Source organism: Odontesthes bonariensis, chromosome 7, assembly GCF_027942865.1.
Source record: "Odontesthes bonariensis isolate fOdoBon6 chromosome 7, fOdoBon6.hap1, whole genome shotgun sequence".
Taxonomy (NCBI): Eukaryota; Metazoa; Chordata; class Actinopteri; order Atheriniformes; family Atherinopsidae; genus Odontesthes; species Odontesthes bonariensis.
The window spans coordinates 33442798-33465779 of NC_134512.1; the positions used below are offsets into that span (position 1 = coordinate 33442798).

The 22982-nt window shown below is 41.1% G+C and overlaps 2 protein-coding genes across 4 annotated transcripts in view; both read right to left on the minus strand.

The window, feature by feature from the left end:
- Positions 1-3884, minus strand: part of tead1a (TEA domain family member 1a) — a 55200-nt gene extending 51316 nt beyond the window's left edge. The window contains exon 1 of one of the 2 annotated variants that reach the window (XM_075470609.1): positions 3666-3884. The gene's annotated coding sequence lies outside the window, so the exon portion shown is untranslated. Of the gene's footprint in view, positions 1-1133; positions 1345-3665 lie in introns of those variants that run through there. The other variant, XM_075470610.1, reaches the window with a different exon arrangement.
- A 16889-nt stretch (positions 3885-20773) lies between these two features.
- parvaa (parvin, alpha a) overlaps positions 20774-22982 on the minus strand; it is a 30032-nt gene continuing 27823 nt past the window's right edge. For both annotated transcript variants that reach the window (XM_075470611.1, XM_075470612.1), the window contains exon 13: positions 20774-21560. In XM_075470611.1, the coding sequence (XP_075326726.1) occupies positions 21484-21560 (77 nt within the window). In that variant the 3' untranslated portion in view covers positions 20774-21483. The remainder of the gene's footprint in view (positions 21561-22982) is intronic.

The window sequence follows — 22982 nt, forward strand, 5'->3', positions numbered from 1 at the left end:
ATGTTTACACACATCCACCGTGTGCACAGTATAATTTAGCGCGGCTTATAAAAAAGGGGCACATAATCTGCATCTCTTGTAGAGCCCAACAATCAGATGTAGCAGCGTCAGTAAATACGCTTTTCCATATATGTGTAATCCCACAGTTTGACTCTTTTCTTTACGATACTTTCAGCTCTGTGCAGAGACGAGCGATATCTTCATGATAAGCTGCTAGAATCTTAATAAAAACCTATTATTTTCCTGTATTGATAATATCCGACTGCAACCCGGTCTTTTACCAGGCAAAGTGATTATTTTACTGCGGGATGCACTCTGTTCAGATCTCATTTAACATTTTAAGAAACTTTAGATGTTCACAGTGGAGAGACGTAAAAGAACACAAGGCAGATCCTTCTGTTGTTGCCTTACATTGAGTTCTTGTCATCCAGAAAATATAAAATCATAGTTGTGCAGCTTATAAGGGATAACCAGTGCAGATGAGAATAAATTAAAACATACATTTTCACATTCTGCATTAGCATGAAAGATGAGAGAGGAGACGGGGAGCCTGAGCAGTCAGACAAGCCAGCACAGGATCGACTGGCCTCCTGCAGCCAGAAACCAGCTTCACCCCCAATCCCACCCCACCCAGGAGGATGCCTATTGTTCCCACCATCCTCTAAACAAAGCCTGGCCCCCCCACCACACCCTCCCTTTGCCCAATTTGCCCCCCGACAAACTCCCACTCAGCATTGTTGCTCTAACAAACCAGCTCCGCTCCCCAAATTTCATTACAAATGAGCCGGGACTCCCACCCCAGCCCAACACGCCCTCTTTTACAGTTTTCATCCAATTAACTGGATTTGTCCTCCTGTATCCTGCTGTATGCTGAAGAATGCAGGAAAATCCTGGAAAAACAGTCAGTCAAAAGCTCTTTCATCAGGATTAAACAGAAGCTGTTTTTAAGGAAGCGATCGTTTGCATCTTTAAAGCCAGAAGCAGCAGCTCAGAGCCAGGATTCACTGGGTCACCTGTTGATTCATCTGAACATTACACCGACTGCATCCACCACGCACAATCTGCGACAAATTCTGCCAAAAAATGTGCAGAACTTAGAAAAGAGTGGAGCATCGCAAGACTTCGCTTCATACCAGGAAGATTTCCCCTCCGAATCCCAGTCCCATGAAATTCTGTGTGCCGGATTTTGTCCTCCTGCCTCGAAAATGAGACGACAGATGAGGCAACAAGGAGGACGGCTGCGAGCTGCCCGGCGCTCCGAACTCCACCATATTGCTGCAGCATTGATGAAGACGATGAACACACACAAACACGAGCACATACACAGCGGTTGTGACTAAAGCACACAGAGGCCATATGGTGCGTCCTCATCCACCGACGCCTGTTGCTGCTGCAACAATAGGCCTGCCTGCCTGGCCTGGACAGCAAGAGGCAAACACACACACATAAATGTGTACACACACACACACACACACACACACCAAATGGTCGTTAGTCAGTCGGTCTGCGTTGCTTAGGCCCAGAACAAACGCCTGGATTTGCATTCTGCACCTCCCTTCGCCCTCCTCTTTCTTTCCGTAGCACACACACACACACACACACTTCCCCGGTCTCTACAGGTGCATGGAGCACTCAAAACAGATGTCAACGGACTGGAGAGGGAGAGGCATGGGGGGAGTGCGGGGGAGAGGGGAGGAAAGTGGAGGCAGTTTGCACAGAGTGACTGACAAAGCTTTGTACACTCAAAGGCCTAGACCCAGCAAAGACAATGACACACACACACACACACACACACACACACACACACACACACACACACACACACACACACACATCTCAATCCACTGTGACACTTCCAGGACGGCCTGACTTAACATTTTCAGAAACTTTGTGAATGGACACCACTTTTCCAATAGATTTTTAAAAATTCTAACTAATTTGTGGCACTTTTCCTGAGTGATGACAACAGCAGTCAGTCGCAGGAGCGGAGCGTCGCCATGTCTCATTTATTCAGCATTTTTAACTCCAGCAGTTACCAGACCAAAACCAACTCTGCAGACACCGATTTAAACGCATAAGCAGATTTAACAGAGATATTCTCTTTTGCTCTCCTTTACTGGCATTTAAAAGCAATAATACAATAAATCTGTTTTCAGATTGTTCTGTAACTGTGGAGCTCAAATCAGTTGATCGACAGACAATCAGCAACCAGGTTAGACAATCGATCAATCGAGTCATTTTTAATAGCAGAAATCCCTGTTTTACCTGGTTTCAGCAACTAATATATGGAAGTTTAATAACTTTGGATGGCTGGACTAAGAAAAGATGGATTATTCACTAGTTGTTTTAGCTTTTTTTTTGGAAGTAAATTAATTATCTGCAAAGATAATCTGCAGATTAAATTCCTAAAAAATAAATAAATAAATAAATAAGGTTAATTTTATGCCCCTCAACATTTTACACGGTCCACATCAAGTCACGAACAAAAACAAATGACTGTCTCATTTAGCCTGTAAAGCCCCTCCAAACAGAAGCTACTTTTCTCTGAGTTATAATCCTTTTATCCAACATACCTCCCAACATCTGAGGATTACTGTTACAGAATAAATGCATCTACTGTGTTTCATCCTACAGGCTGTAATTTTCTCCAATGATTACATTGTGGTTTGGCTTGCGTTACCACACAACTGAGGCTATAAAGGACAAGAGCAGTCCTTTAATCAATTTTTAAAAGGAAGTACAAAACACAACTATCAGCTCAAATATCGGCTGGTTTAAAAAGCTGTTGGGCTTCTCAGAAAGTCTCAAAATAGTGGCTGAAATCACCCGAAAGAAGCCAAATGACTCATTTAAAGCATTGTGTCAAAAAACTAAGCTGTCATCATCAGTGAAGACAGCTTCAGCCTACAAACATGAAACATGGAATTAAAGTGTGGAAGATGTCAGCGTCACCAGATCAGATAACTCCAATTGATAAGAATTAGTTTCAACTCCGGATTGAGTGTTTTCGGTCCTCCAGAGATGGAGGGAAGGAGAAAACGCGTTGACCAACCCGCCGGCTGCCTGTATGATCGCGCTCTCATTGAGCATATGATGCGCTCTGTCCACTGGGTAAACACTGGCTGTTATCAGCCTGTGGCCTGTTTCCCTGACTGGGGCCTGCCTGTGTAGGAAAAGAGAAAAACCCCGCCGATGCAACAAGTCCCCCATTCACTCCCAGCTTTGTTAAGCTGCCTCCCAGCGCCGCAGCGAAAATGTTTTCATGCTTTTCGCCCCACACGCTGCTCAATTTACGAACACGACACCGCAGGGCAAAAAAATCTCACATGTGTAATGTAATATAAGAGAGACGCAAGTGGGAGTAAACAAGGTTTGTTCTTTGGTATCGACAGCAAGGGGGATAAAACTGGAGTGAAAGCGACATCTCTCGCTGTGAGGCTCAACACGGCAAAGGATTAATCAGCTTGTTAGACTTGTTTAACATCTTTACGTTGTGTACGCGTGCGGATTTAGCTCGCGATGCTGCCAAAACTGTTTTAATTTTCGGCTTCAGTGATGACTTTAGGGTTTTAGAAACAAGCGAAACGTCCGGGGGCTTTCAGACGCGCAGGCTACAAGCTGAAGGAGGGAGGGAGGGGGGGGGGGACTCCTCTTCGGGAACTTACCTCGATCCAAACGCCTCTTTATGGATTAATTCCCACACTTTTCCACGGATCTGAGTCGCTACAACACCACGAAGCCCTCCGCGAACTCCACAGCCTCCTCTCGCTTTTGCTTTGATGAAGGATCGGGCGCGCGGAGTGCGTAAAACGCGCAGCGTCTCTCCAAGGATGCGAAATATGCGCGGAATGGGAGCAGGAATGAAATGAACGCAGCGGACTGAGTTGAACGGGGCGGGGTGAGGGACTGGCGTCACCCTGGATGAAACAGTGAGTGAGCGATGGGAGGATGGGTGGAAAAGAAAAAAGGAAAAGAAGGAGGACGAGGGGGAAGGGACCGGACTGTAAGGGCTGCGTTCAACAACAAAAGAAAACAGTGGAGCACCCAAACTCCATTCAGCGGAGGAGGAGGGTCGAGATAAAACACGGCCTGTTGTGCTTGGCTGACAACGGATCAGAAAAGGTGAAGCTCAAGAAAACACTCTTGACAGCAGCTTTGAACGAGTTCATTATAAAACTTTTTGGCACACTTTATACAAGAAAGAAAGGAAATACACACATTCAAAACACAACACATAAAACATTCAGCTTTCTTACAGGAAGTAGAATATAAGAAATAATTAACTACCCCATTCAGGACACCCAGAGGTTTTGATGCTACGTCCTTCCTTGTTGGCTGAGTTAATATAAAGGACATAATGGTAAAAATGTAAAGCACGACTTTAAAGAAGGTTAAAGATTCTCTACAACGTCACAGTTCAGCTAAGTGATTCAGTCTTTGTGACAATGTTTGCAAAAAAACATGATTCAAAATATAAACTTAATTCCCAGAAAGGTTTGGACAGTTTCTACAAAAAGAACTTTAAAATCTACATGTTTGATCATTTGTTTACAGACACAAGAACACGAGACATCATTTTCTGTCTTCACTGAACAACTTCATCGTGTTCAGAAATGATCGACAAATCTAAAATTCAGTGCTGCAGCACACGCGAGTAAAAAGTTGTGCAAGAGTCAAAGAAAGACAAAGGTTTGTTGAATAGATAAGAAACAACTTCTGGAAGATTCTGCTCCCAGGGGATCAACATGTGACAGGTGAGGGTGTCAGGATTGGGTGTAAAAGGAGATTTCACCACAGGTTTAGTCTGTCCAAGCAAGGATGGGTGGCTCATAACTGTCAAAGAATCAACAATAACTTAAAAAAACGGGAGAATTGGACAACAACAACCACAGACTGTTGAGCGGCTGAAATCTTGTGTTCAGCAAATATTCATCTGAAAAACTGTGACAGGCCCTGAATGATTAAAAGAGTGACTAAAAAGGAAGGAAGATGCAACACAATGTTTTTTTTAGATATGTTCTATCTAAATAGAATTAGTAAAGACACTCAAAAATCATTTGGTCTGTAAAAAAATGTTCAAATTCATTCACAAACCAAATCTAAAAGTTTTCATTGCCTTACAGAAAATGCACAAACGTACCTTAAAATAGAGTTTGTTGTTTAGTTGTTGGGTCTGCCTTACATTCAGCTTATTATGTAGCTCAATGAACCGGTTAATCGTCTGATTATTTGACATTGATAGGCATTACGCAACTCTTCTGCAGGAATAAACACCAATTATTTTCCAAGGCTGGTCAAACTGGTTTCTGAACATCTGCATTAAAAGACGTTTCAACAGAGCAGCAGCTGTGATTCATGCAGAATGGATTTATGTAGGCAAACAGAGACAATTCAGACACAGCAGTGTCGAATGTTCATCCAAGTTCATCCTTTTTGTGTTGCTTTTTACTAAATGTCAGGATTAATCAACTGTTGGCCAACCAGCCTTGTTAATGATTGACATTAGTTAACAATGGCCATTAAAACCTTTACTCCATTAATCCAACAACAAACAGCTGGTTTCATGTAAATTTGACTTTCAGTTGACTTATTATCACAGACAGAATGGGTGCAGTGTTTATGTAAACCAATCAGTCTAAATCATCATAACTTTAAATGAACAAACAATGAGATTAAGCTGTTTCAGCCCCCCCACTCAACACAGACCGCCCTGAAGCCCCCCCCCCCCCCGGGCTGCTCGGGACTCTTTAGGAACCACTTCCCTTCAAGCAAAAAAAAAAAAATAAAAATCTTTGTCTCTCAGATCTCTGAATGCAGCAGGCAGCCGCCTCGGCCTCATAAAGGAGTTGTTGTTTACTACTAAGCTCTGCTGATCTCAGGTTTCATCCCCTCAGGCTCTGCTGGACTGTCATCTCCCAGGAGGGAGGGGCTGTGACATACAACAAACACAGATACGCCAGAGTCACAGACCGGAACACCTACTGCAACCCGACACCGCAGCCGAGCCAGGCCGGCCAGCAGAAGCACATTCCACATGGCAGCGTGTCTGGGTTTGTGTACGGAAGGAAAATTCTCCCAGACGCATGCAAACATACCCACACACAGCTGATCCACATGTGGACTGTACAGCGTGCGTTTCTGTGACATCGCTGCGGAGGCATGTGTGTCTTATTCCCAGACTCTGAGCAATGCAAACGCAGAGAAGCGTTCAGCTCCGTGACCTTAAGGTCAACAAGCTGACCTCAGACCTGACCTCACCTGGTTCCCTGATGTTTTATTAACGCCGCCTGTGCCTGCGCTCTTACATCTTCCTCATGGTGGAGGCTTTGAAACAGGGACAGGAGTCCATCAGACTTTTATCTTTTCAGAAACCGATCATTTTATTTTATTTTAGAAATAATAGACTTTAAAATACTCCCATTAAATTTATAGACCACCGAACGGCTTTGTACTTAGTATAGTAAAGATTTGTTAGCATTCCTTATATCAACCGTTCTGTTATTAGCTATATTTTTAAATGCCTCCTCTTAGAGGAAAGTTTATCCATGTTTGTGAGTTTTTGTTACTCAAATTACCTGTTATAGTTATACCAATCCTACTGTTAGCTAAAATTACCAGATTTTTCTGTATCTGTATTTCTGTGTTTGATTTTTTGATGTTTTTATTTCTGTATTTCTGTACCTGATTGTTGTTTCTGTGTTGTAAAGCACTTTGGATCGCATTGTTGCTGAAAAGTGCTATATAAATAAATTTCACTTCACTTCACTAGAAACCGATCAAGTCGGTGATGGCCTGCTGAGATTTACACATGCACGTTAGAGTAGTACAACTAGTAAATCCAAACAGATTTCACAGACGCGCCCCTTGAAACTCTTGGAGGGGCTAAAAATAATTTTGCGGAGAGGAAGCGGTACTTTAGGCTTCACAGTTTAAAGCAGAACCTTCTAATCTGTGTATCCAGCCCAATCTGTCTGTAATTTGATATTTTGGTCTTCTCCCTGCTTGAAATGACAGAGTAGAAGAAGAAGAAAGACAGACTACACTATTTTAGTGTCAACTGGTGTGAAATATCTGCAAGAGCGACCTTGTGGGACTTGCCCAAATAAACAACATGTCAATTTATGTGTGTGTGTGTGATTAAGACAGCAAACTTCACTGATCACCCACTCCTGGATTATGAAGCCATTTGAGACACTTACACGCGAGTGGCATCTGGAACTGGAGTCTTAGCCGTAGCTCTCGTGAAAATATACAATCGCTTTCCAAAGAATTAACCCGAGAGAAAATAGATGAGTACCTGGTTTGGCCCTCTGAGATTTCAGCACTGAAAATCCTAACAGTGTGGAACCCTGTACCTGTTAAAGTGCCAACATGTTCTAGTTCTATGGTTCCACATTGTTCCATTTTGTCCTGAAAGTACGGAAAGATGCACAAGCTTGTGCCCTGAGGTCACAAGTGTGGCACAACACTGAAACAGTCAGTTCACACACGGGAGGGAAGGAAGGTGAAGAAACTGAGGGTTAAATCATTTCATTGTTCCATTAATGGCATCAAGCAAAACTACTGATTCCAGAGCAGAATAAACCATGAGGAGCACCGCGAAGGGAAGAGGTTTGAATCATAGACTGACTCTGAAGTGCTGGGACATAAAAAGAGCTGATGCAGGTTATTGTAGGAAAAGACAATCCAGAAGTCACAGGTGCAGGAAATAAAACGAGACAAGATGCACAAGGAAACAAGCCCTTCAAAATAAAACAGGAAGTAACTAAAGAAAACAGAGGACGAAAGAACATGCGAGGGCAGAACTTCCAAAACATGACAAAAGGCAAACCTGTAGCAAACAAAGTGGATGCAATCAGTGCAGCATTTAACATCAAAGATTATAAACTATTCAAGATGCTTTTTGCTGAAAAGAAATGAACATAAAAGCAGAAAGATTCATTTATTTTCTCCTTGTTGGGAGCCCCGTCATGCTTAAATAAGGTAATTTAGGACATTTTCCTTCAATACATCTGTAAATACTGCACGTTTAAACTGCTAAAAAGCCATTTAGAGGACATAACATTAAAAAAAAAATCAAAAACAAATCAAAAGGATCTTTTGTTGTGCCAAATTAAGCTACTGCTCAGCCTGTTTTAGGTGATTTTTAAAGGTGCAGTTTGTACAAACTGGTGATAATCGGTCATGTCTACTTGACTGGCACTAAAGCCATGTTCACGATGTTTTCATACAGATTAGAAATGTCCTTAAATCAGTGTAGAGGCCACCTAAAGACACTATAAGCTGTCGTCAGGGAGTGCTGTTGCCATGGGAGCGACTGCTTGATGTGCAACAATGCAGAAGTAGGTGGAACAGTCAAAGTAACATCGCCAAGAATGCAAGAACCCGGCGGTTCCCAGCGGTTCCCAGCGGTTCCCAGCAGAACATTGGATTGTCACAAAGTGATCAGTCTTATTCACCTCACCTGTCAGTGGTTTTGATGCCGGGGGTCGAACAGTTTGGAAATATCTCACGTAGCTGCAAAAAAGCTCAAATTCTACAACTTCAAGTTAAATTCACACAAAATAAGTCGAAATAACATAGAAAGTCAAAAATAATTTATGAAAAATTACTTGAATATATTTAATATATATTTGTATGAATGAAATAAACATTATATACACATATATATATGTGTGTGTGTGTGTGTGTGTGTGTGTGTGTAGAATCTGATCAAAACTAACAATAAAAGTAATAAAAAGCAGGTGTGGCAATCAGTGAAAGAAACCAGGTGTGACTCAAAGGCAGGAAGCAAAGTTAACCGCAACGAACAGAGGAAAGCAGGGGCTACAAAATAAAAACAGGAAGTGGAGTTTACCAGAATATTTAAGGAATAATATAATATAATATAAATAATAATAATAATAATAATATTTAAGGAAGTAAAGGTCAAATCTTATTTATATAGCACCTTTCAAAATAAAAATCAGAAAGTGATTCAAATCAAATCAAATAAAAATCAAATCAAATTTATTTGTACAGCACATTTCATGTACAAACAATTCAAAGTGCTTTACATAAAATAAAAGCATTGCTGCAGCAGGGAGTGGAAGAAGCACTGAAATACATAAAAGAATATAAAGAGAAACAAATAAAATAATTTAAATTCATTTAAAAACAAGCAACAGTCTGGATAAGTTCAAAGATATCGTGCAGATTTCATGCATAGACACATGAGAACAGAAATGTTTTTAACCTGGATTTAAAAATGTCTCCATTTGGTGAAAGTTTAATCTCCACTGGCAGTTTGTTCCACTTGTTGGCAGCATAACAGCTAAATGCTGCTTCTCCATGTTTAGTCTGGACTCTGGACTGGACCAGCTGACCTGAGTCCTTGGATCTAAGAGCTCTGCTGGGTTTATATTCTCTGAACATATCACAGATGCATTCTGGGCCTAAACCATTCTGGGATTTGTAAACCATCAGCAGACTTTTAAGATCTATTCTGTGACTGACTGGAAGCCAGAGTAAAGATTTTAAAACTGGTGTGATGTGTTCAGATCTCTTAGTCCGGGTTAAAACTCTAGCAGATTCACAATAAAATATATAAAAATATAACAACAAAAGTTCAAAAGGTTTTCAGCTGCTTTTTAAAAGAGATCTCAGGCTCAGAGGAGAGTGGGAGCCACTGTTGCAAAGGCTCTGTCACCTTTAGTTTTCAGCCGTGTTTTCAGACCCTGATCACAAAACTTTAAAGGATAACTGCGGTATTTTCAACATTAAGCCTCTTTTCTGAGTCGTCTGCAATGTTTTAGAACCCCCTTCACCGCTTTTTTGATGTTTACTGCTGTCTCCAGTATTTGCCTAATTTTGATTCATCTCAACCTGCTTCAGAACGGCAAGTCATGCGCATGTCCAAAAAGGTCCGTAAAAGCACCATAAACGTCCGTTTTCAAAATCATCAACTCACCGGAGTGGTTACTGGTGTGCACTGGTAATCCATATCAAATTTCGTTGCGAAAAGTTGCTTCTGTCGTGTTTTATTTGGAAGCTCGTTCATGCTCAAACTATTTTCTTAGTGGTGGCGGAGTAATATCAACGAACATCCAGTACAAAATGTCAAATAAAAAAAATACCTCCATGCTAGCGTCGCCAATCGAAATATTACTCCGCTCAACCACTGTTTCGAACACAGATGGGACAGTGGGGGTGGGGATTCCCAATGACGTAGCGGGGAGTGTGCGTCGGCTGTGTTGTCCGCACCGGAAACTAGACATGAGCAAACCAAGCCTTCCGTGTAGATTTACACAGTCATTTGCACTCGATGTGAAAGTACACCACTCACACAGTAATTAGAAGGTAAATCAAGTAAATTAATTCACGTTGGGCGAAATATTTCGATTGGCGACGCTAGCATGTATGTATTACGCGCAACCAAGCAGTGGTCAGTGCTGTGAGATTTGCACAATGCCTGGGTCGCCAGGAAAACGCTCCCACACACTTATTTATGTCTCGGGAATGCGGGGATACACTTAATTTGGCCTGGGGGTGGCGTATCCCTTTAATGTTGAAAATACCGCAGTTCCCCTTTAAGGACTGCTGGTGGGGACACATGGCTGCAAAAGTTCTCCCATGTCAGTCGGTGCTTCTCCATGTAGAGCTCTAAATGTTATAACCAACATTTTGAAATGTTCAAATGTTCGGGACAGATTTCACAGAGAATAATCTCGACCGTGTCCAGAGGTCTTGAGTGGTCAGAGAACTCCACAGTATGTGTTTTTCACAATTTCCTGATAATATAAAAGAGCTCCGGCTCCGGCCGTGTGTCCAGCTGGGCATCAGGTGCAGAACTCAAAAATCTGTTTACGGGCAGAAAAAAGTGGCACACCATCAAAGCAGTTAGTGCCTGGAGCTTCACATTTTATTTGTGTTTTCCTCAGAGCACATTGGGGAGTCATGTTACGGTTTTCCTTTGAGGGCCAGAGAATCAAGGGGAGGCTGGATATGCAGGGTTGATAATCCTCTTTTCATGTGTTTTGGAGATCTGGAACCATTTCATAAATGTATATGTTCCCTGCTGGATGCCACTCTGCACCCAGATCCAGAGCTTAGTTTACATTTTTTACATTAAGTTTTTTTTGTTTCCTCTGCTGTTTATGGTTTTCGTGGAAAGCGTTATCAGGGAGGGAGGGAATATCAAAGGCTCAGTGTGCCATTAACGCGAGTATAGAAAGCGATTTAAAAAGAAAAGAAGAGCTGAACTTAAGCCTTGATGCTTTGCTGTTCCAGCAGCGTGCCACTCTGAATGGATAATTAATTAGAAACAAATTCTTGAGTGGGAAGATTAAACCAGCGCTCACCTGATGGAATTCATTCTATTACACAAGATGAGCCTGGAACATGAAAATCCTGAAACACAGCAGCATTCAGCTGCTTTGTGACGACGTGCTCCTGCACTGCGCTGCAGCCTCCAGCTTTATTACTCCAACTCACCTGTGTCCCTCCACATGTAGTAACTATAACCTGGAGAGATTGTGTAAATTTATGTTTAACCTTCAGTAAATTAGCCTTCATAGACATGGGCTTCATAGCCTTCGTACACAAAGACCTATTCAAGCCGCTACATTCTCAATGTAGCTCTGGTAGCAAAATAATTCAATGAATGTCTGATGTAAATCGGTTATTTTCCTGTACGAATGCATTTGTTGCCCTTTAAATGTCTTATTTCCTCAGCAGTGAAACTTTCTGATTATCCAAAGCACTCAGAACATCGTCACTGGTTTAATGTACTTTATCAGTTTTTACTCTTACCTGCACCATTCACCAGAATGCAGACATCATACTTTATACATTCAAAAAGAGACAATTTTCCTCCTAATAGCAATATTTTTCTGTGTTTTTAGAATGACTGAAGTAGAAGAAATATTTCCCAGACGGTGATCATATCAAAGAGTCATTATTTGAGATGTGTTGAGGTGTAAACATGTTTCACCTCACCGATGCACCACTTTATCTCAACAAGAAAAATCAGCCTAATCGGCCCGAGAGTAACGATATAATGAAGACCTTTGAAATGACAAACTGGTCCGGCTGATTGCCTCATCGAGCTCTGCTCAGTCTGCAGGAACACAGCAGATGTACAGAATTCGAGCCTGCTGCTTGAGGTTTTCCCCCCACTGTAGCAGGAAATGATGAGCATGTTTATATGATACTCTGGGAATTAAAAACTAATGGTGTCAGTCTAACCAGAACTGAGCCTCTCAAAACCAGGCGAACACACCCAGATAATGTGGTTGGGGTTTGAAGCACTCCTGCATGTATGTACACTCAAATGAGCCAAAAGGAGCTCCGCACATGTTACAAAGTTCTATCTTTTTGCATCTTTTTGCAAAAGCAGTAAAAAATGTAAGTGTATATCATTTCAGCCAAACTCCCAATAAAGCTGCTCTCCTTTACGTTCTCTGACTGAAAATCAGCCCATTAAGACTTCGTGTAAACTCAAGGTCGCTTAAAGCATTTCCAGACTGTCGCTCTGCTCTAATAAAATCCTGATTTCAGCTGTACTCACATGTGCGAAAGTCTCCCCCAGAGGAAGTTAGAAGCAGCAGAACGTCCCGAACACGGTCCAAATTGTTAACTCAATTAAAGGATAAGACCGTTTTTTTGACATTGGGCCCTTGATTTCACATTATAACATGATGTTCTACTCACCCCTGCTTGTTGTTGGTCATTTGGAGCTGTTCCGAAGATTTTCGTGAGGCGTCTGGCTGCTCTCTTGAGATATTCGGCCATGAAACGGTTTCCTATGGGCAAGCTTATACAGGCACAAACTATGATGTTTATAATTTATTAACTACTGTACACTAGCACTGATAACGTGGAGGTGCGTCGCTTAATTAAAAAAATCCGGGTTACTAATTTTGAATTTTAGCCGAATGAATAAATAGGCAGCAGGTCTGTGGGCTGTCTGTGGCAGTAGCACCACGATGACGTCAGTAACACCCACTTTACGACAAAAATTCAAAATTACAGTAACCCGGATTTTTTTAATTAAGCGACGCACCTCCACGTTATCAGTGATAGTGTACAGTAATTAATAAATTATAAACAGCATAGTTTGTGCCTGTATAAACTTGCCCATAGGAAACCGTTTCATGGCCGAATATCTCAAGAGAGCAGCCAGACGCCTCGCGAATATCTTCGGAACAGCTCCAAATGACCAACAACAAGCAGGGGTGAGTAGAACATCATGCTATAATGTGAAATCAAGGGCCCAATGTCAAAAAAACGGTCTTATCCTTTAAGTGGTGAAGTTCAGCTTTAACCATAGCTTGACTGTGATAAACATAGTTTCTTCCTCGTGGTTTTCAGCTAAGAATGAACTGATGTAAGTTTGACAGAATAGGTTTTCTTTTCAAACTTACAGCCAGGATCCTGTTTCCCTAACCTGTCGAACTCGCCTCATTCTTAATTCTGTCTTGTCCACCTTTTCAGGCCACTCAGTCTGACCCTATTCTTTAGAACTCTCTTCTGCCCTGTCATTATCCCACCAGAAAGTATTTTGTGCAGCCCACCTCCTCCCATTTCTTCACTTTCTTCTGATGCCTGAGGAGCCTCATCAGAAGCTTCGGCCACCTCTTAACTAAATTTCAGAGGGGGGGTTATATTGTATCCCCTTTGTTCATTCTTGTCACCACCCCACTGAGATGATTTATCAGTTTAAATGCCAGGAAAATGGTTTTAAATCCTTCTTGCACATTAATAAATGTTGTTTCATCCTTTTAATTGATCTCTCCTTAATGAAATACTGTGTAGAGATATATTCTTATTCAAAAAAAGTATTTTTGGTGTTTTTATAGCCTTAATTTAAGTAATTTATATCCTAGGATCGTGCAGGGTGCTTTCTTGTGACTTGATGTTGCGCAGCCATGTTACTACAGTAGGCCAGAAGGGACAAATTGGAAGCCTTTTTCCTCTTTTTCAGAGCTACAGTAGTTTTTCTTAAATGCTTAGACATGCAATGGACATTAAACATGTATGAAAGTCACTAAGCTTCATGTAGAGGATGTGCTAAACATCAATAGAACAATTTAAGGCAATAAATATGAGCTTTGGACGTTGATATCAGGGTTTTTGGAAGCATGTTTTGGAAGATGTCTTAACCTTTTTGCAGAAATGTAAACTTTTAAACTAGAAAGGAAGTAAAAGAGAGTGAGCAGGCCTGGCTCATGGTTTACAAATGACAGGGTAGGCAGTTCTCTGCCTGGACCTTTAACATGCAGCTGAAACACTGAAGCGCTTTTTGATAACCACTATCACAGAAATGCCCAGTTTAAGTGCAGCGCTGTTGTTTTTAACTTGAAGATGCCACTTTAGGTGTCTTGTAAACAAATTGTACTCACAGTAAGGACAATGCACTGTGGGCACGATTATAGCACATTGCTGTGAGAATTTTGCCGATTGCTTCCGTTTAGTCTGCAGGGTTCGGTTTTAATCACCGCTACTTTATGAGGGCCGAGGTGACTGACTTGTTTGGAGTCCACTTTTTAACGTGAACACAAAACAGTTCCAATGAACCCTCAGTGAGATGTGCTGCAGAGGAAAATGGGAGCCCAACTGTGTCAGTGGAACACAGGGCTTCAGGTGCACCAAGCCTCCTCTTCTTTTGTGTTTTTGAACGCTCCATTTTATTGTAAAAGGGAGTAGGACGGGCTCCTTTTGAAATGTTGACATTTGGCATGCAGGCATGAAAGATAGCAGCTACAGGACTGGGCAGTGATCAGGCTGCTTCTCTTGTCTAAAGAGGCTCCGTGCACTTTTACTCGCCTGGTGCCTCCTGAGTAAGGAGCGTTGTTATCAATTTTACCCTTTTCTCTCAGTAAATGCGTGAGAAGTGGTCCATGGCAACGTTGAAATCAGGAACCAGATTGCACTCTACCACTCAGACTGTAGGAGAAACGTTCTGGGGATGAATAACTAAAAGCTCATGTTTCTGTAAAGCAAATCAAATCTGAAGCTTTTCTTTTTAGATTCCCCTGAAGAGGTGCAACTCAGCAACCTGAAAAAGTGGTGAAAACCAGTGGTAAGTTCACTCAAATCACAGTTATCACACAGGATGTGAAGCTGGTGGAACAACAAGGACCATGACCGAGTTGAGGCCTGTAAAATCCCACCTCAATCCTCTTCTGGTCAACATGACTGCTAAACTAACCTGCCCAATTCACGTATAAAGTAAATATATCCGATCATTTATATGAAAGGCCTTTGTAAAACCCTTGTGCAAAATGTTGCAGTTTTACAGGAAAAGCTAAAAAATTACTTCTTAATGGCATTTACTTGGCTACTTTACCACAGTTGCATATAAGGTAATTAGGGCTGGGCGAGTTCACTCGTTAGTTTTTTTAATGCCGATAAATATTTTATCACGCATTAAGGCAGGTTTTTTTAAATTTATTTATTTTTTAATGTCATTTTTTGGGGCTTTTGTGCCTTTAATGGATAGGAAAGTTCAGAGAGACAGGAAGCAGGGGGCAGAGAGAGGGGGAACAACATGCAGCACAGGGCCGTCCGATGCGGAATTTGAACCGGGACCAGCTGCAGCGAGGACTGTAGCCTCTGTACATGGGGCGCCTGCTCAACCCACTATGCCATGAACCACCCCTGTTTTATTATATGTTTTATTTTGTAAAAGTCTGTTGCTTACAGGCTTTTATTTTGTAAAAGTCTGTTGCTGTCTGCTGCGGAACCGGAAAAGAAAGTAATCGGCGGATCCACCAAACATGGAGAAGGGTACGGAACTTTTACTCGGCCATTTTCATTTTAAAGTTCTTCCAGACGGCGGAGTCGACAGAACCAAAGTCATCTGTAAACACTGCCTAGTTGAATTGTCTTCTCAGCGTAGTAGTTCCAGTCTAAAATATCACTTAAAGGCAAAACACACAACTGATAGCAGCAAGTCATTCAAGGAAACAGACAGTGGAGTGAGGGTTCTACATAAAAACTACATAAAAATGCTGATGTTAAAAGTGTGTTTGCACAACAAATGTTATGGCACTTTCATTCATATGGCAGCACATTTAAAATAAAACTAAATGCTCAAAGCTATACACTACTTTTGAATTCATTTTTGGATTTTGCGTACAAATGCGATTAATCGTAAAAATTAAAATTTTTAATCGTTGCCCAGCCCTAAAGGTAATATAAGTCACTTTTTCGACTGGATAGTGTCGTGGTAAGATTGCTGCCCTTCATGCGGGTGACTGGAGTTTGAATCCTGACCTCCTTCCCTGCATCAAAGGTTCTACCTCCAGTAGGGGTCCTTCGGCAAGACCCCCTTGTTATACCTGCCTACCTGGAATATGAGTGTAAGTTGCTTTGGATAAAAGCGTCTGCCCAATGCATAAAAAAACAAACAAACATAAGGAGATTGGGTTAGTCGTTAGTCATTAGTTACTAAGTCGAAATCGTTAGTTTAAGACCCATCCTGCACAATCATTTCATTTGAGCTGTCGCTTCCCTCCCTCTTCATGGCCAGATACATGCTACAGAATACATGCTTAGATATCTACAATAATCTGGTTTATCAGTGTTTACACATTTTTCTATGCATGCCTCACCATTTCCATCATGTCATGTGAAATCTGTCGTGTCAATAACAACAGCTTATGTCATCATCTCATGGTTTGCAATCATGTGACACTGCTATGTTTTGGAAAGAGTAGAAAAATGAGCATAAGATTTCTGGTGAGACTGGGATGAAGGAACACATGCCTGCGTCTGTCACTTTTATAACTGGTTTGTCATCGAGTTAAAACGGAGGTCAGATTCTCAAGGTAGCGCACGTAGACCAACGACTCTCGTGTTCAGGGAGGACTTAAAACTAAACTTCACGTGTCCTTTGACTAAATGATAAACATACAAATTACAATGTACAACTGTGGAATTGGAACAAAGTGCTCTGAATGCAGAGTGGTGGGTTTCAACAGGACAAAGTCTGTCAAACCTCAGACAGACGCATCCATGTTTGGTTGCTTTTTCCAGCAACTCTGTATTTTTTTAGCCAAAAATCAGCAAAACCTCATTTGCAATAACAGCTAAGATACTGTGACAATCAGCTCTGTGCCAAGAAATGATTACTTGGACGGACTCCTCTGTTTGGCTGGCATAAAAGGACTCTTCTTCTGGCAATAACTGAGGTGGTGAAACCTTCTCTGCACAGAAGGGAAGCTGAGATGCTCAGACCTGCACAGAAATGTGCTCACTGCTGTTGGGAAAATATTCCAGAAGCACACGATAACACAGTTTTTTGTTAGCTCGTTGATATCCTGTTCATGATCAAATTCAGGGCTAAACACATTTTTGCTCACTGGATTACAGTAAAACCGCTTCTTTTACAACAATATAGCTCATTTATTCTGACCCTCTTATGATACATAATTGCTCGTATCAAATTGTTTCATGTACAAAAACAAGCTTCTCTATCTGCTGGCCTTTATCGTGACATCCAAGAGCTCTTTCTGTAAGAGTACTTTACAACTAACTGCAGAGAGAGGATGCACACACACACTCATAATGGGATATACAGTACTGTTGTGCCTCATTTGATAATACCTCCTCCTCATGTCTCTGTTTCTGTGGATGCGTCTGTCTCTTCTCAAAACAACAATGTGAGATTGTCAAGCAGCTGTAGCCGAGACACTGAGGACCGAGTGTGAGCTTTGAAAAAGCAGCAGAAAAGAAAGACAGGTCAACACATTAACATACAACATCGACATGACTAATGAAGGCATCCTGCTCCGCTTTGTAACATTACCTCAGTGGAGTGCCAGCGAAGCATCGCTGGGCTATACGGCCAAACCTTTCATCTTATGCCACATAATATAATAATGTGATTCTTTATTGATCACCAAAAAGAACAGGCTTTTGGATCTCGTTTATTAAGAGGTCAAAGGTCAATCCCAGCGGATGCAGAGCTCCGAGTAATCAAGTAAACACTGATGCCACCGTCCATTTTCCTCCTTTCTCCGATTCTAGGGACCGCTAATAGCGACGTATCGAAGAGGCCGTGAAGTGCTAACCCAGAACTCACGAGGTGGTTATTCCAAATAAAGCTTTAAAGGAAAAATCTCGGGCCATACAGTCCCAAGTATACAGCTCTAAATTAATGGTAGGAAGGAATTAATTAATTAATTAGAAGATATGAAGAATCCAGTCTTAACAGCAGCAACCAGAAGCCTCAAAACAGCTGCAGAGGAAACTAAAACTGCTGGAATTAACAACTGAAAACCCGCTTTTTGTTACTATCAATTTCTACTCAAGTCTTCCCTTGAACGACCAAGGGGAGCGTCATCACGTTGCAGAATTTGCATTCCAACAAGGCAGAATGAGTAAAATTGAAAGTAAAAATGTACGAAAGCAAAGCATCCTACAATGATGCTTACAGAGAAACAGCCACACATGAGCAGAGTATCTGAAATAACTGCAGACCGAGTTAATGTCTCCATTACCACGGTGTCTTCCATCAGAGGAATGCGGTTGTGTGTCCATGTGACCCCAGACACGGATCGGCAATGTAACGATAATGTAATAACAATAATCTAAATAGGTAATAACTACAGTACAGCTGGTGAATTGTTCCCTGGGCAATGCAGCTGAGAGGAAATGATCATAACATGCTTTCAGATCCCCGAGGATCTGTTGAGACGGACATGAGAGCATCTGACACGGCGGTCGCCACTGGATACTGTCGCAGTAGACGGTACATTTAGCTTCGGGCGTTTAGTCGACACACAGATAAGGTACAAGTGCTTTTTAAAGAGCTTCATGAGGGGGAAATTTCCAGAAATCCAGATACTGAAACGCTTGGATAATAGGATGATTTCCAAAATCGTGTATGTTGTAAATGTAGTTAAACATAGAATCAAAGTAAAAGAAAACATGCTTCTTTTACAGTTGGCTGTAGTTTAACATTTACTGAGCTCGCTTTTCAGATATTTAGTGAAACTTCTCATCAGAAAGGTCATTTAACACACCCACCATCCACTTTACTGCCGGGAGAATTTGCAATTAAAGATAGAAGAAAGAAGTTTGATTCTACAAATACAAACTTGGGCTGTGAAAGATATCTAAAAGTCCCTAAAAAGTTCCTTTTAACATTTATTTACCAGACTTTGCTTTATCTGTATTTCAATTCTTCCCCGACAAAAGGAGCATTTCAGAAGCTGGTCGTGTGCATTTGGCTTCATGTGATATTTAGAGAGAAAATTCTTCTAAAATTTGTACGATTGAAAAACAAACCAAACATTACTCCTGTTTTTAGCTTCTTTGCACTGGTTCCCAGTACGTTTTGGAACAGATTTTAAGGTCTTTATATTGACTTTTAAAGCCCTTCGTAGCCTTATCTATCAGACCTTTTTTCAGTTAAATATGAGCCTGTATATAGATTGAGATCCTCTAACAGTGGACTTTTACTTGGAATGAGCTAAATGAGCTCTTTAAATCATCAACTTAAAACATAGAGCTGATTTTACCTACTTTTTCTGATTTTTTTTTTCTTTATTAATTGATCAGTAAACTGACTTAATTACATTTTATACTGTTGTTTTTGCTTGATTTTATTTAAATTTGTACTTTGTAACATTACTTCTATAAATAAAGTTTGTTATAGAAGTTATGTAGCGCAGCTGCATTAGTGTCCGAACTGCATCAGCAGCTGGTTTACCGTATCCTCTAAAGCAGGGATGTCCAAAGTCGGTCCTCGAGGGCTGCTGTCCTGCAGGTTTTAGATGCATCCCTGCTTCAGCACACCTGATTCAGATCAATGCATCATTAGCAGGCTTGTGCAGAACTTCCCAATCTTTTGAAGAGATCCATTTCATCTGAATCAGGCGTGTTGAAGCAGGGAAACATCTAAAACCTGCAGGACAGTGCATGAGTGTAAATCCCAAACGCAGACTCAGATAGATGCATGTTACACTTTTCAGCAACACACGCTTTGAGGAAACTACAGCAATGAACTGTCTTCATGAATTTTAAGCTGAGAAATGTTAAATTAAAACAGCTGAACCACGAGTGTGGCGAACTCTTCCCCGTCTTACCATCAGAAGACTCAGACTCTCTTTAAGTAAAGTCCCGTTACAGGTCTGGCTTCAAATCATTTGCAAATAATAGCATTCGGTTTTTAAAATTACATTTAACACAGTGCGTCAACTTTTATTTTGGGTGCAGAGCTGTACACTGAAGGCTTTCAAACCTTTCTCGGCAGAAAATTAAATTACAACCCGCACAATGCGATCGCTCTGAAATATGTTGCAGTCCAAAATCATTCTGCCTTTCATAATTTTAGGGACCGCACACACAAGAGACGCCAATTTAATTGAAAAAGCAACACGGAATCAAAAGCATCTCACTCCAAATGCCTGTGCTGCGTGCGGGGGAATCAGCAGAGAACATTATCAATAATACATCAACACACATGCAGCATTTACACACCCATTCCCCCCCTTCCGTTTCAAAGGCTATTGTGGAATGTGTGAGGAGAAATGAACCTTTTCATCCATTCAGTTAGTGTCCTATCTATTTCGGTCTATGCTGGGGTCAGCTCCAATTCAGAAAGCTTTTACACCACCTTTCCAACAGACCGTCTCAATTTGGTGAAAAGAAAATTGTTGTGGAGGTTCACTTGTCTTTCTGTGCTGACAAAATTGGGACCATTCTGACCCCAATTTTTGTATTGTTGTAAAAACATTCCTCTTTGCTTCACCTGAGGGGGGGGAGAAAGAAAAATGCAGCTGCATTCAGGTATGAACTATTTATTGAATGTAATGCATTAAAACATAAACGGATGCATTACAGGGAGCTCGAAATAGTCGAAAGTAGAACACAACATAGCTTAAATATCAATTTAACTGGTACCACCGTGAAATCTAACGTGTCTTAAAAAAATCTGATATATGTGAATGCATCAGGAAGAGCTGGTGTGGTTGATGCACCTATATTAAAAATAAAATTCAAGGAAAGCAGGTAAAGCTTTGGTCTAACATTTTAAGTGTTCCTCTACACCTGCAAAGGATATCCGGAGCATTAAGACAACTGGGACGTGTCCCAGTACAAAGTGTTAAGAACCGACGCTAACATGTTTAAATAAAAGCACTTACGCACTGAAATGATGAACCAGCTGGGAAATGAAGGAGGAGGCGTATCAAAATGTACAATAAATACAGTTAAACATTTTAGAGTTGATCTGAAATCTCTTGGTCATGATACCGAGCCGCAGAATTACCTCCACGACCGGAATAAACACCGACAGTGGCGGCGGAATCGTTTTCAGTTCAGTTACAGCAAAAAGTCAAACAAGAAATACGTATTTTTTTTTAAGAGTACAAAGAATACAGATCTGTGTGATTCATGCGTTCAGTTAAGAAAAGAAGAAGCTTCCTACGACAACCTGAAGGAAAAACAGATGGATGAGCTTCAGCGCGCGGACCCTCCTGCGACGCGTGGCGCTCAGTCCACGCTCCTGTACGTGGAGAAGAGGTTATACAGGACGCGCAGGGTTGATTTAAGGTCGCAGTTCACAATATCTACAGAGAAGAAGAAAAAAAGACTTATCATCAACTTATCTGCACAACAAAGTCCACTCAACAGCCTGCTTCCTGCCTCTCTGCACCACAAGCTAAACCTTTTCCTTCACTAAACAAAGCTCAGAGACTCCTGGGCTAAACTTTGGCTGTTGAAATGTGATTAAAGCAAATCCATTTGACTCACACCGAAAGAAATACTTTTAGAGACTTGTAGTTTATTCAACAACTCTGTTTGACCCTGACGTGAAGTTCTTTTCTTCTTTCTTCCAGTTCAAAATTGTTAAATTAGAGCTTTAACATTTTTTTTCTAAATCGCCTGGTGAGATCAAACTGAACCGAAAGGCTTTTGATTTAAAAGAAATGTATCGAGTGTGTTGAGGCTTATGGTTTTTATTGTCCCGTGCCTCCTTTAACTCTACCTTAAACAAAGGCTTAACCTTGTAACTTTAGAAAACCTGAGATCAAACACACACACACAGACACACACACATATATATAACACTGCATTGCTCCGGAAGAATGTTTTACATCATTTTGTTTCATGTTTCAGTCCCTGATAATACACATGTGCACAACACAAATATCCGCAGATAGAACACGAAGGAGAGGGATTTTTTATCTATTTATCCTAAAACGCATCATGTCAAGTTGAATCACCCCCAAAAAAACACAGGAGAACCAGTTTAAAACAAGCAGAAGGGGGTGTTTCTGCAGAGAAATACACCACCGCACGCTTTTAGTGGGTCATGAAGCACGACTGAGTTGTGTTTAAGAATATTTTCACAGCTGCATCACCTGATGGAACAATCTCGAATTATCACCTTCCAGTTGAATGTTTTGGCAAACTTTTCACAGTAATATAGTTGATATTGTTATAGAATTGATAGCATGGGATGGACTGTGAACATGGCGCGACTTTGTTCCGTAACATCTTGGTTAGTTTGAGGTTTGTGACGTGGAAACCCTACACACCTGGACTAATTACGTGTGTCCCATTCATTAGCGTCCGGCTATTTTGGCACATTGACTTTAGTGTTTTACCTGTTATACGTTTGACTGAAGAAAGAACTATCGGATCTGCCAATTTGCACATTTAATGTGCAAACTGGCAGATGTTGGTGTTGTGCGATTAATCAAGAGGTTCCGTACCGTGGGAACAAAATCCTGAAATGTTTGTGTTTATATTAGGGCTGGGAAACTATTACAATTGTTAATCTAATTAATCACGATTAATCGCATTTGTACGCAAAATCCAAAAATGAATTCAAAAGTAGTGTATAGCTTTTAGCATTTAGTTTTATTTTAAATGTGCTGCCATATGAATGAAAGTGCCATAACATTTGTTGTGCAAACACACTTTTAACATCAGCATCTTTCTGTAGTTTTTATGTAGAAGCCTCGCTCCACTGTCTGTTTCCTTGA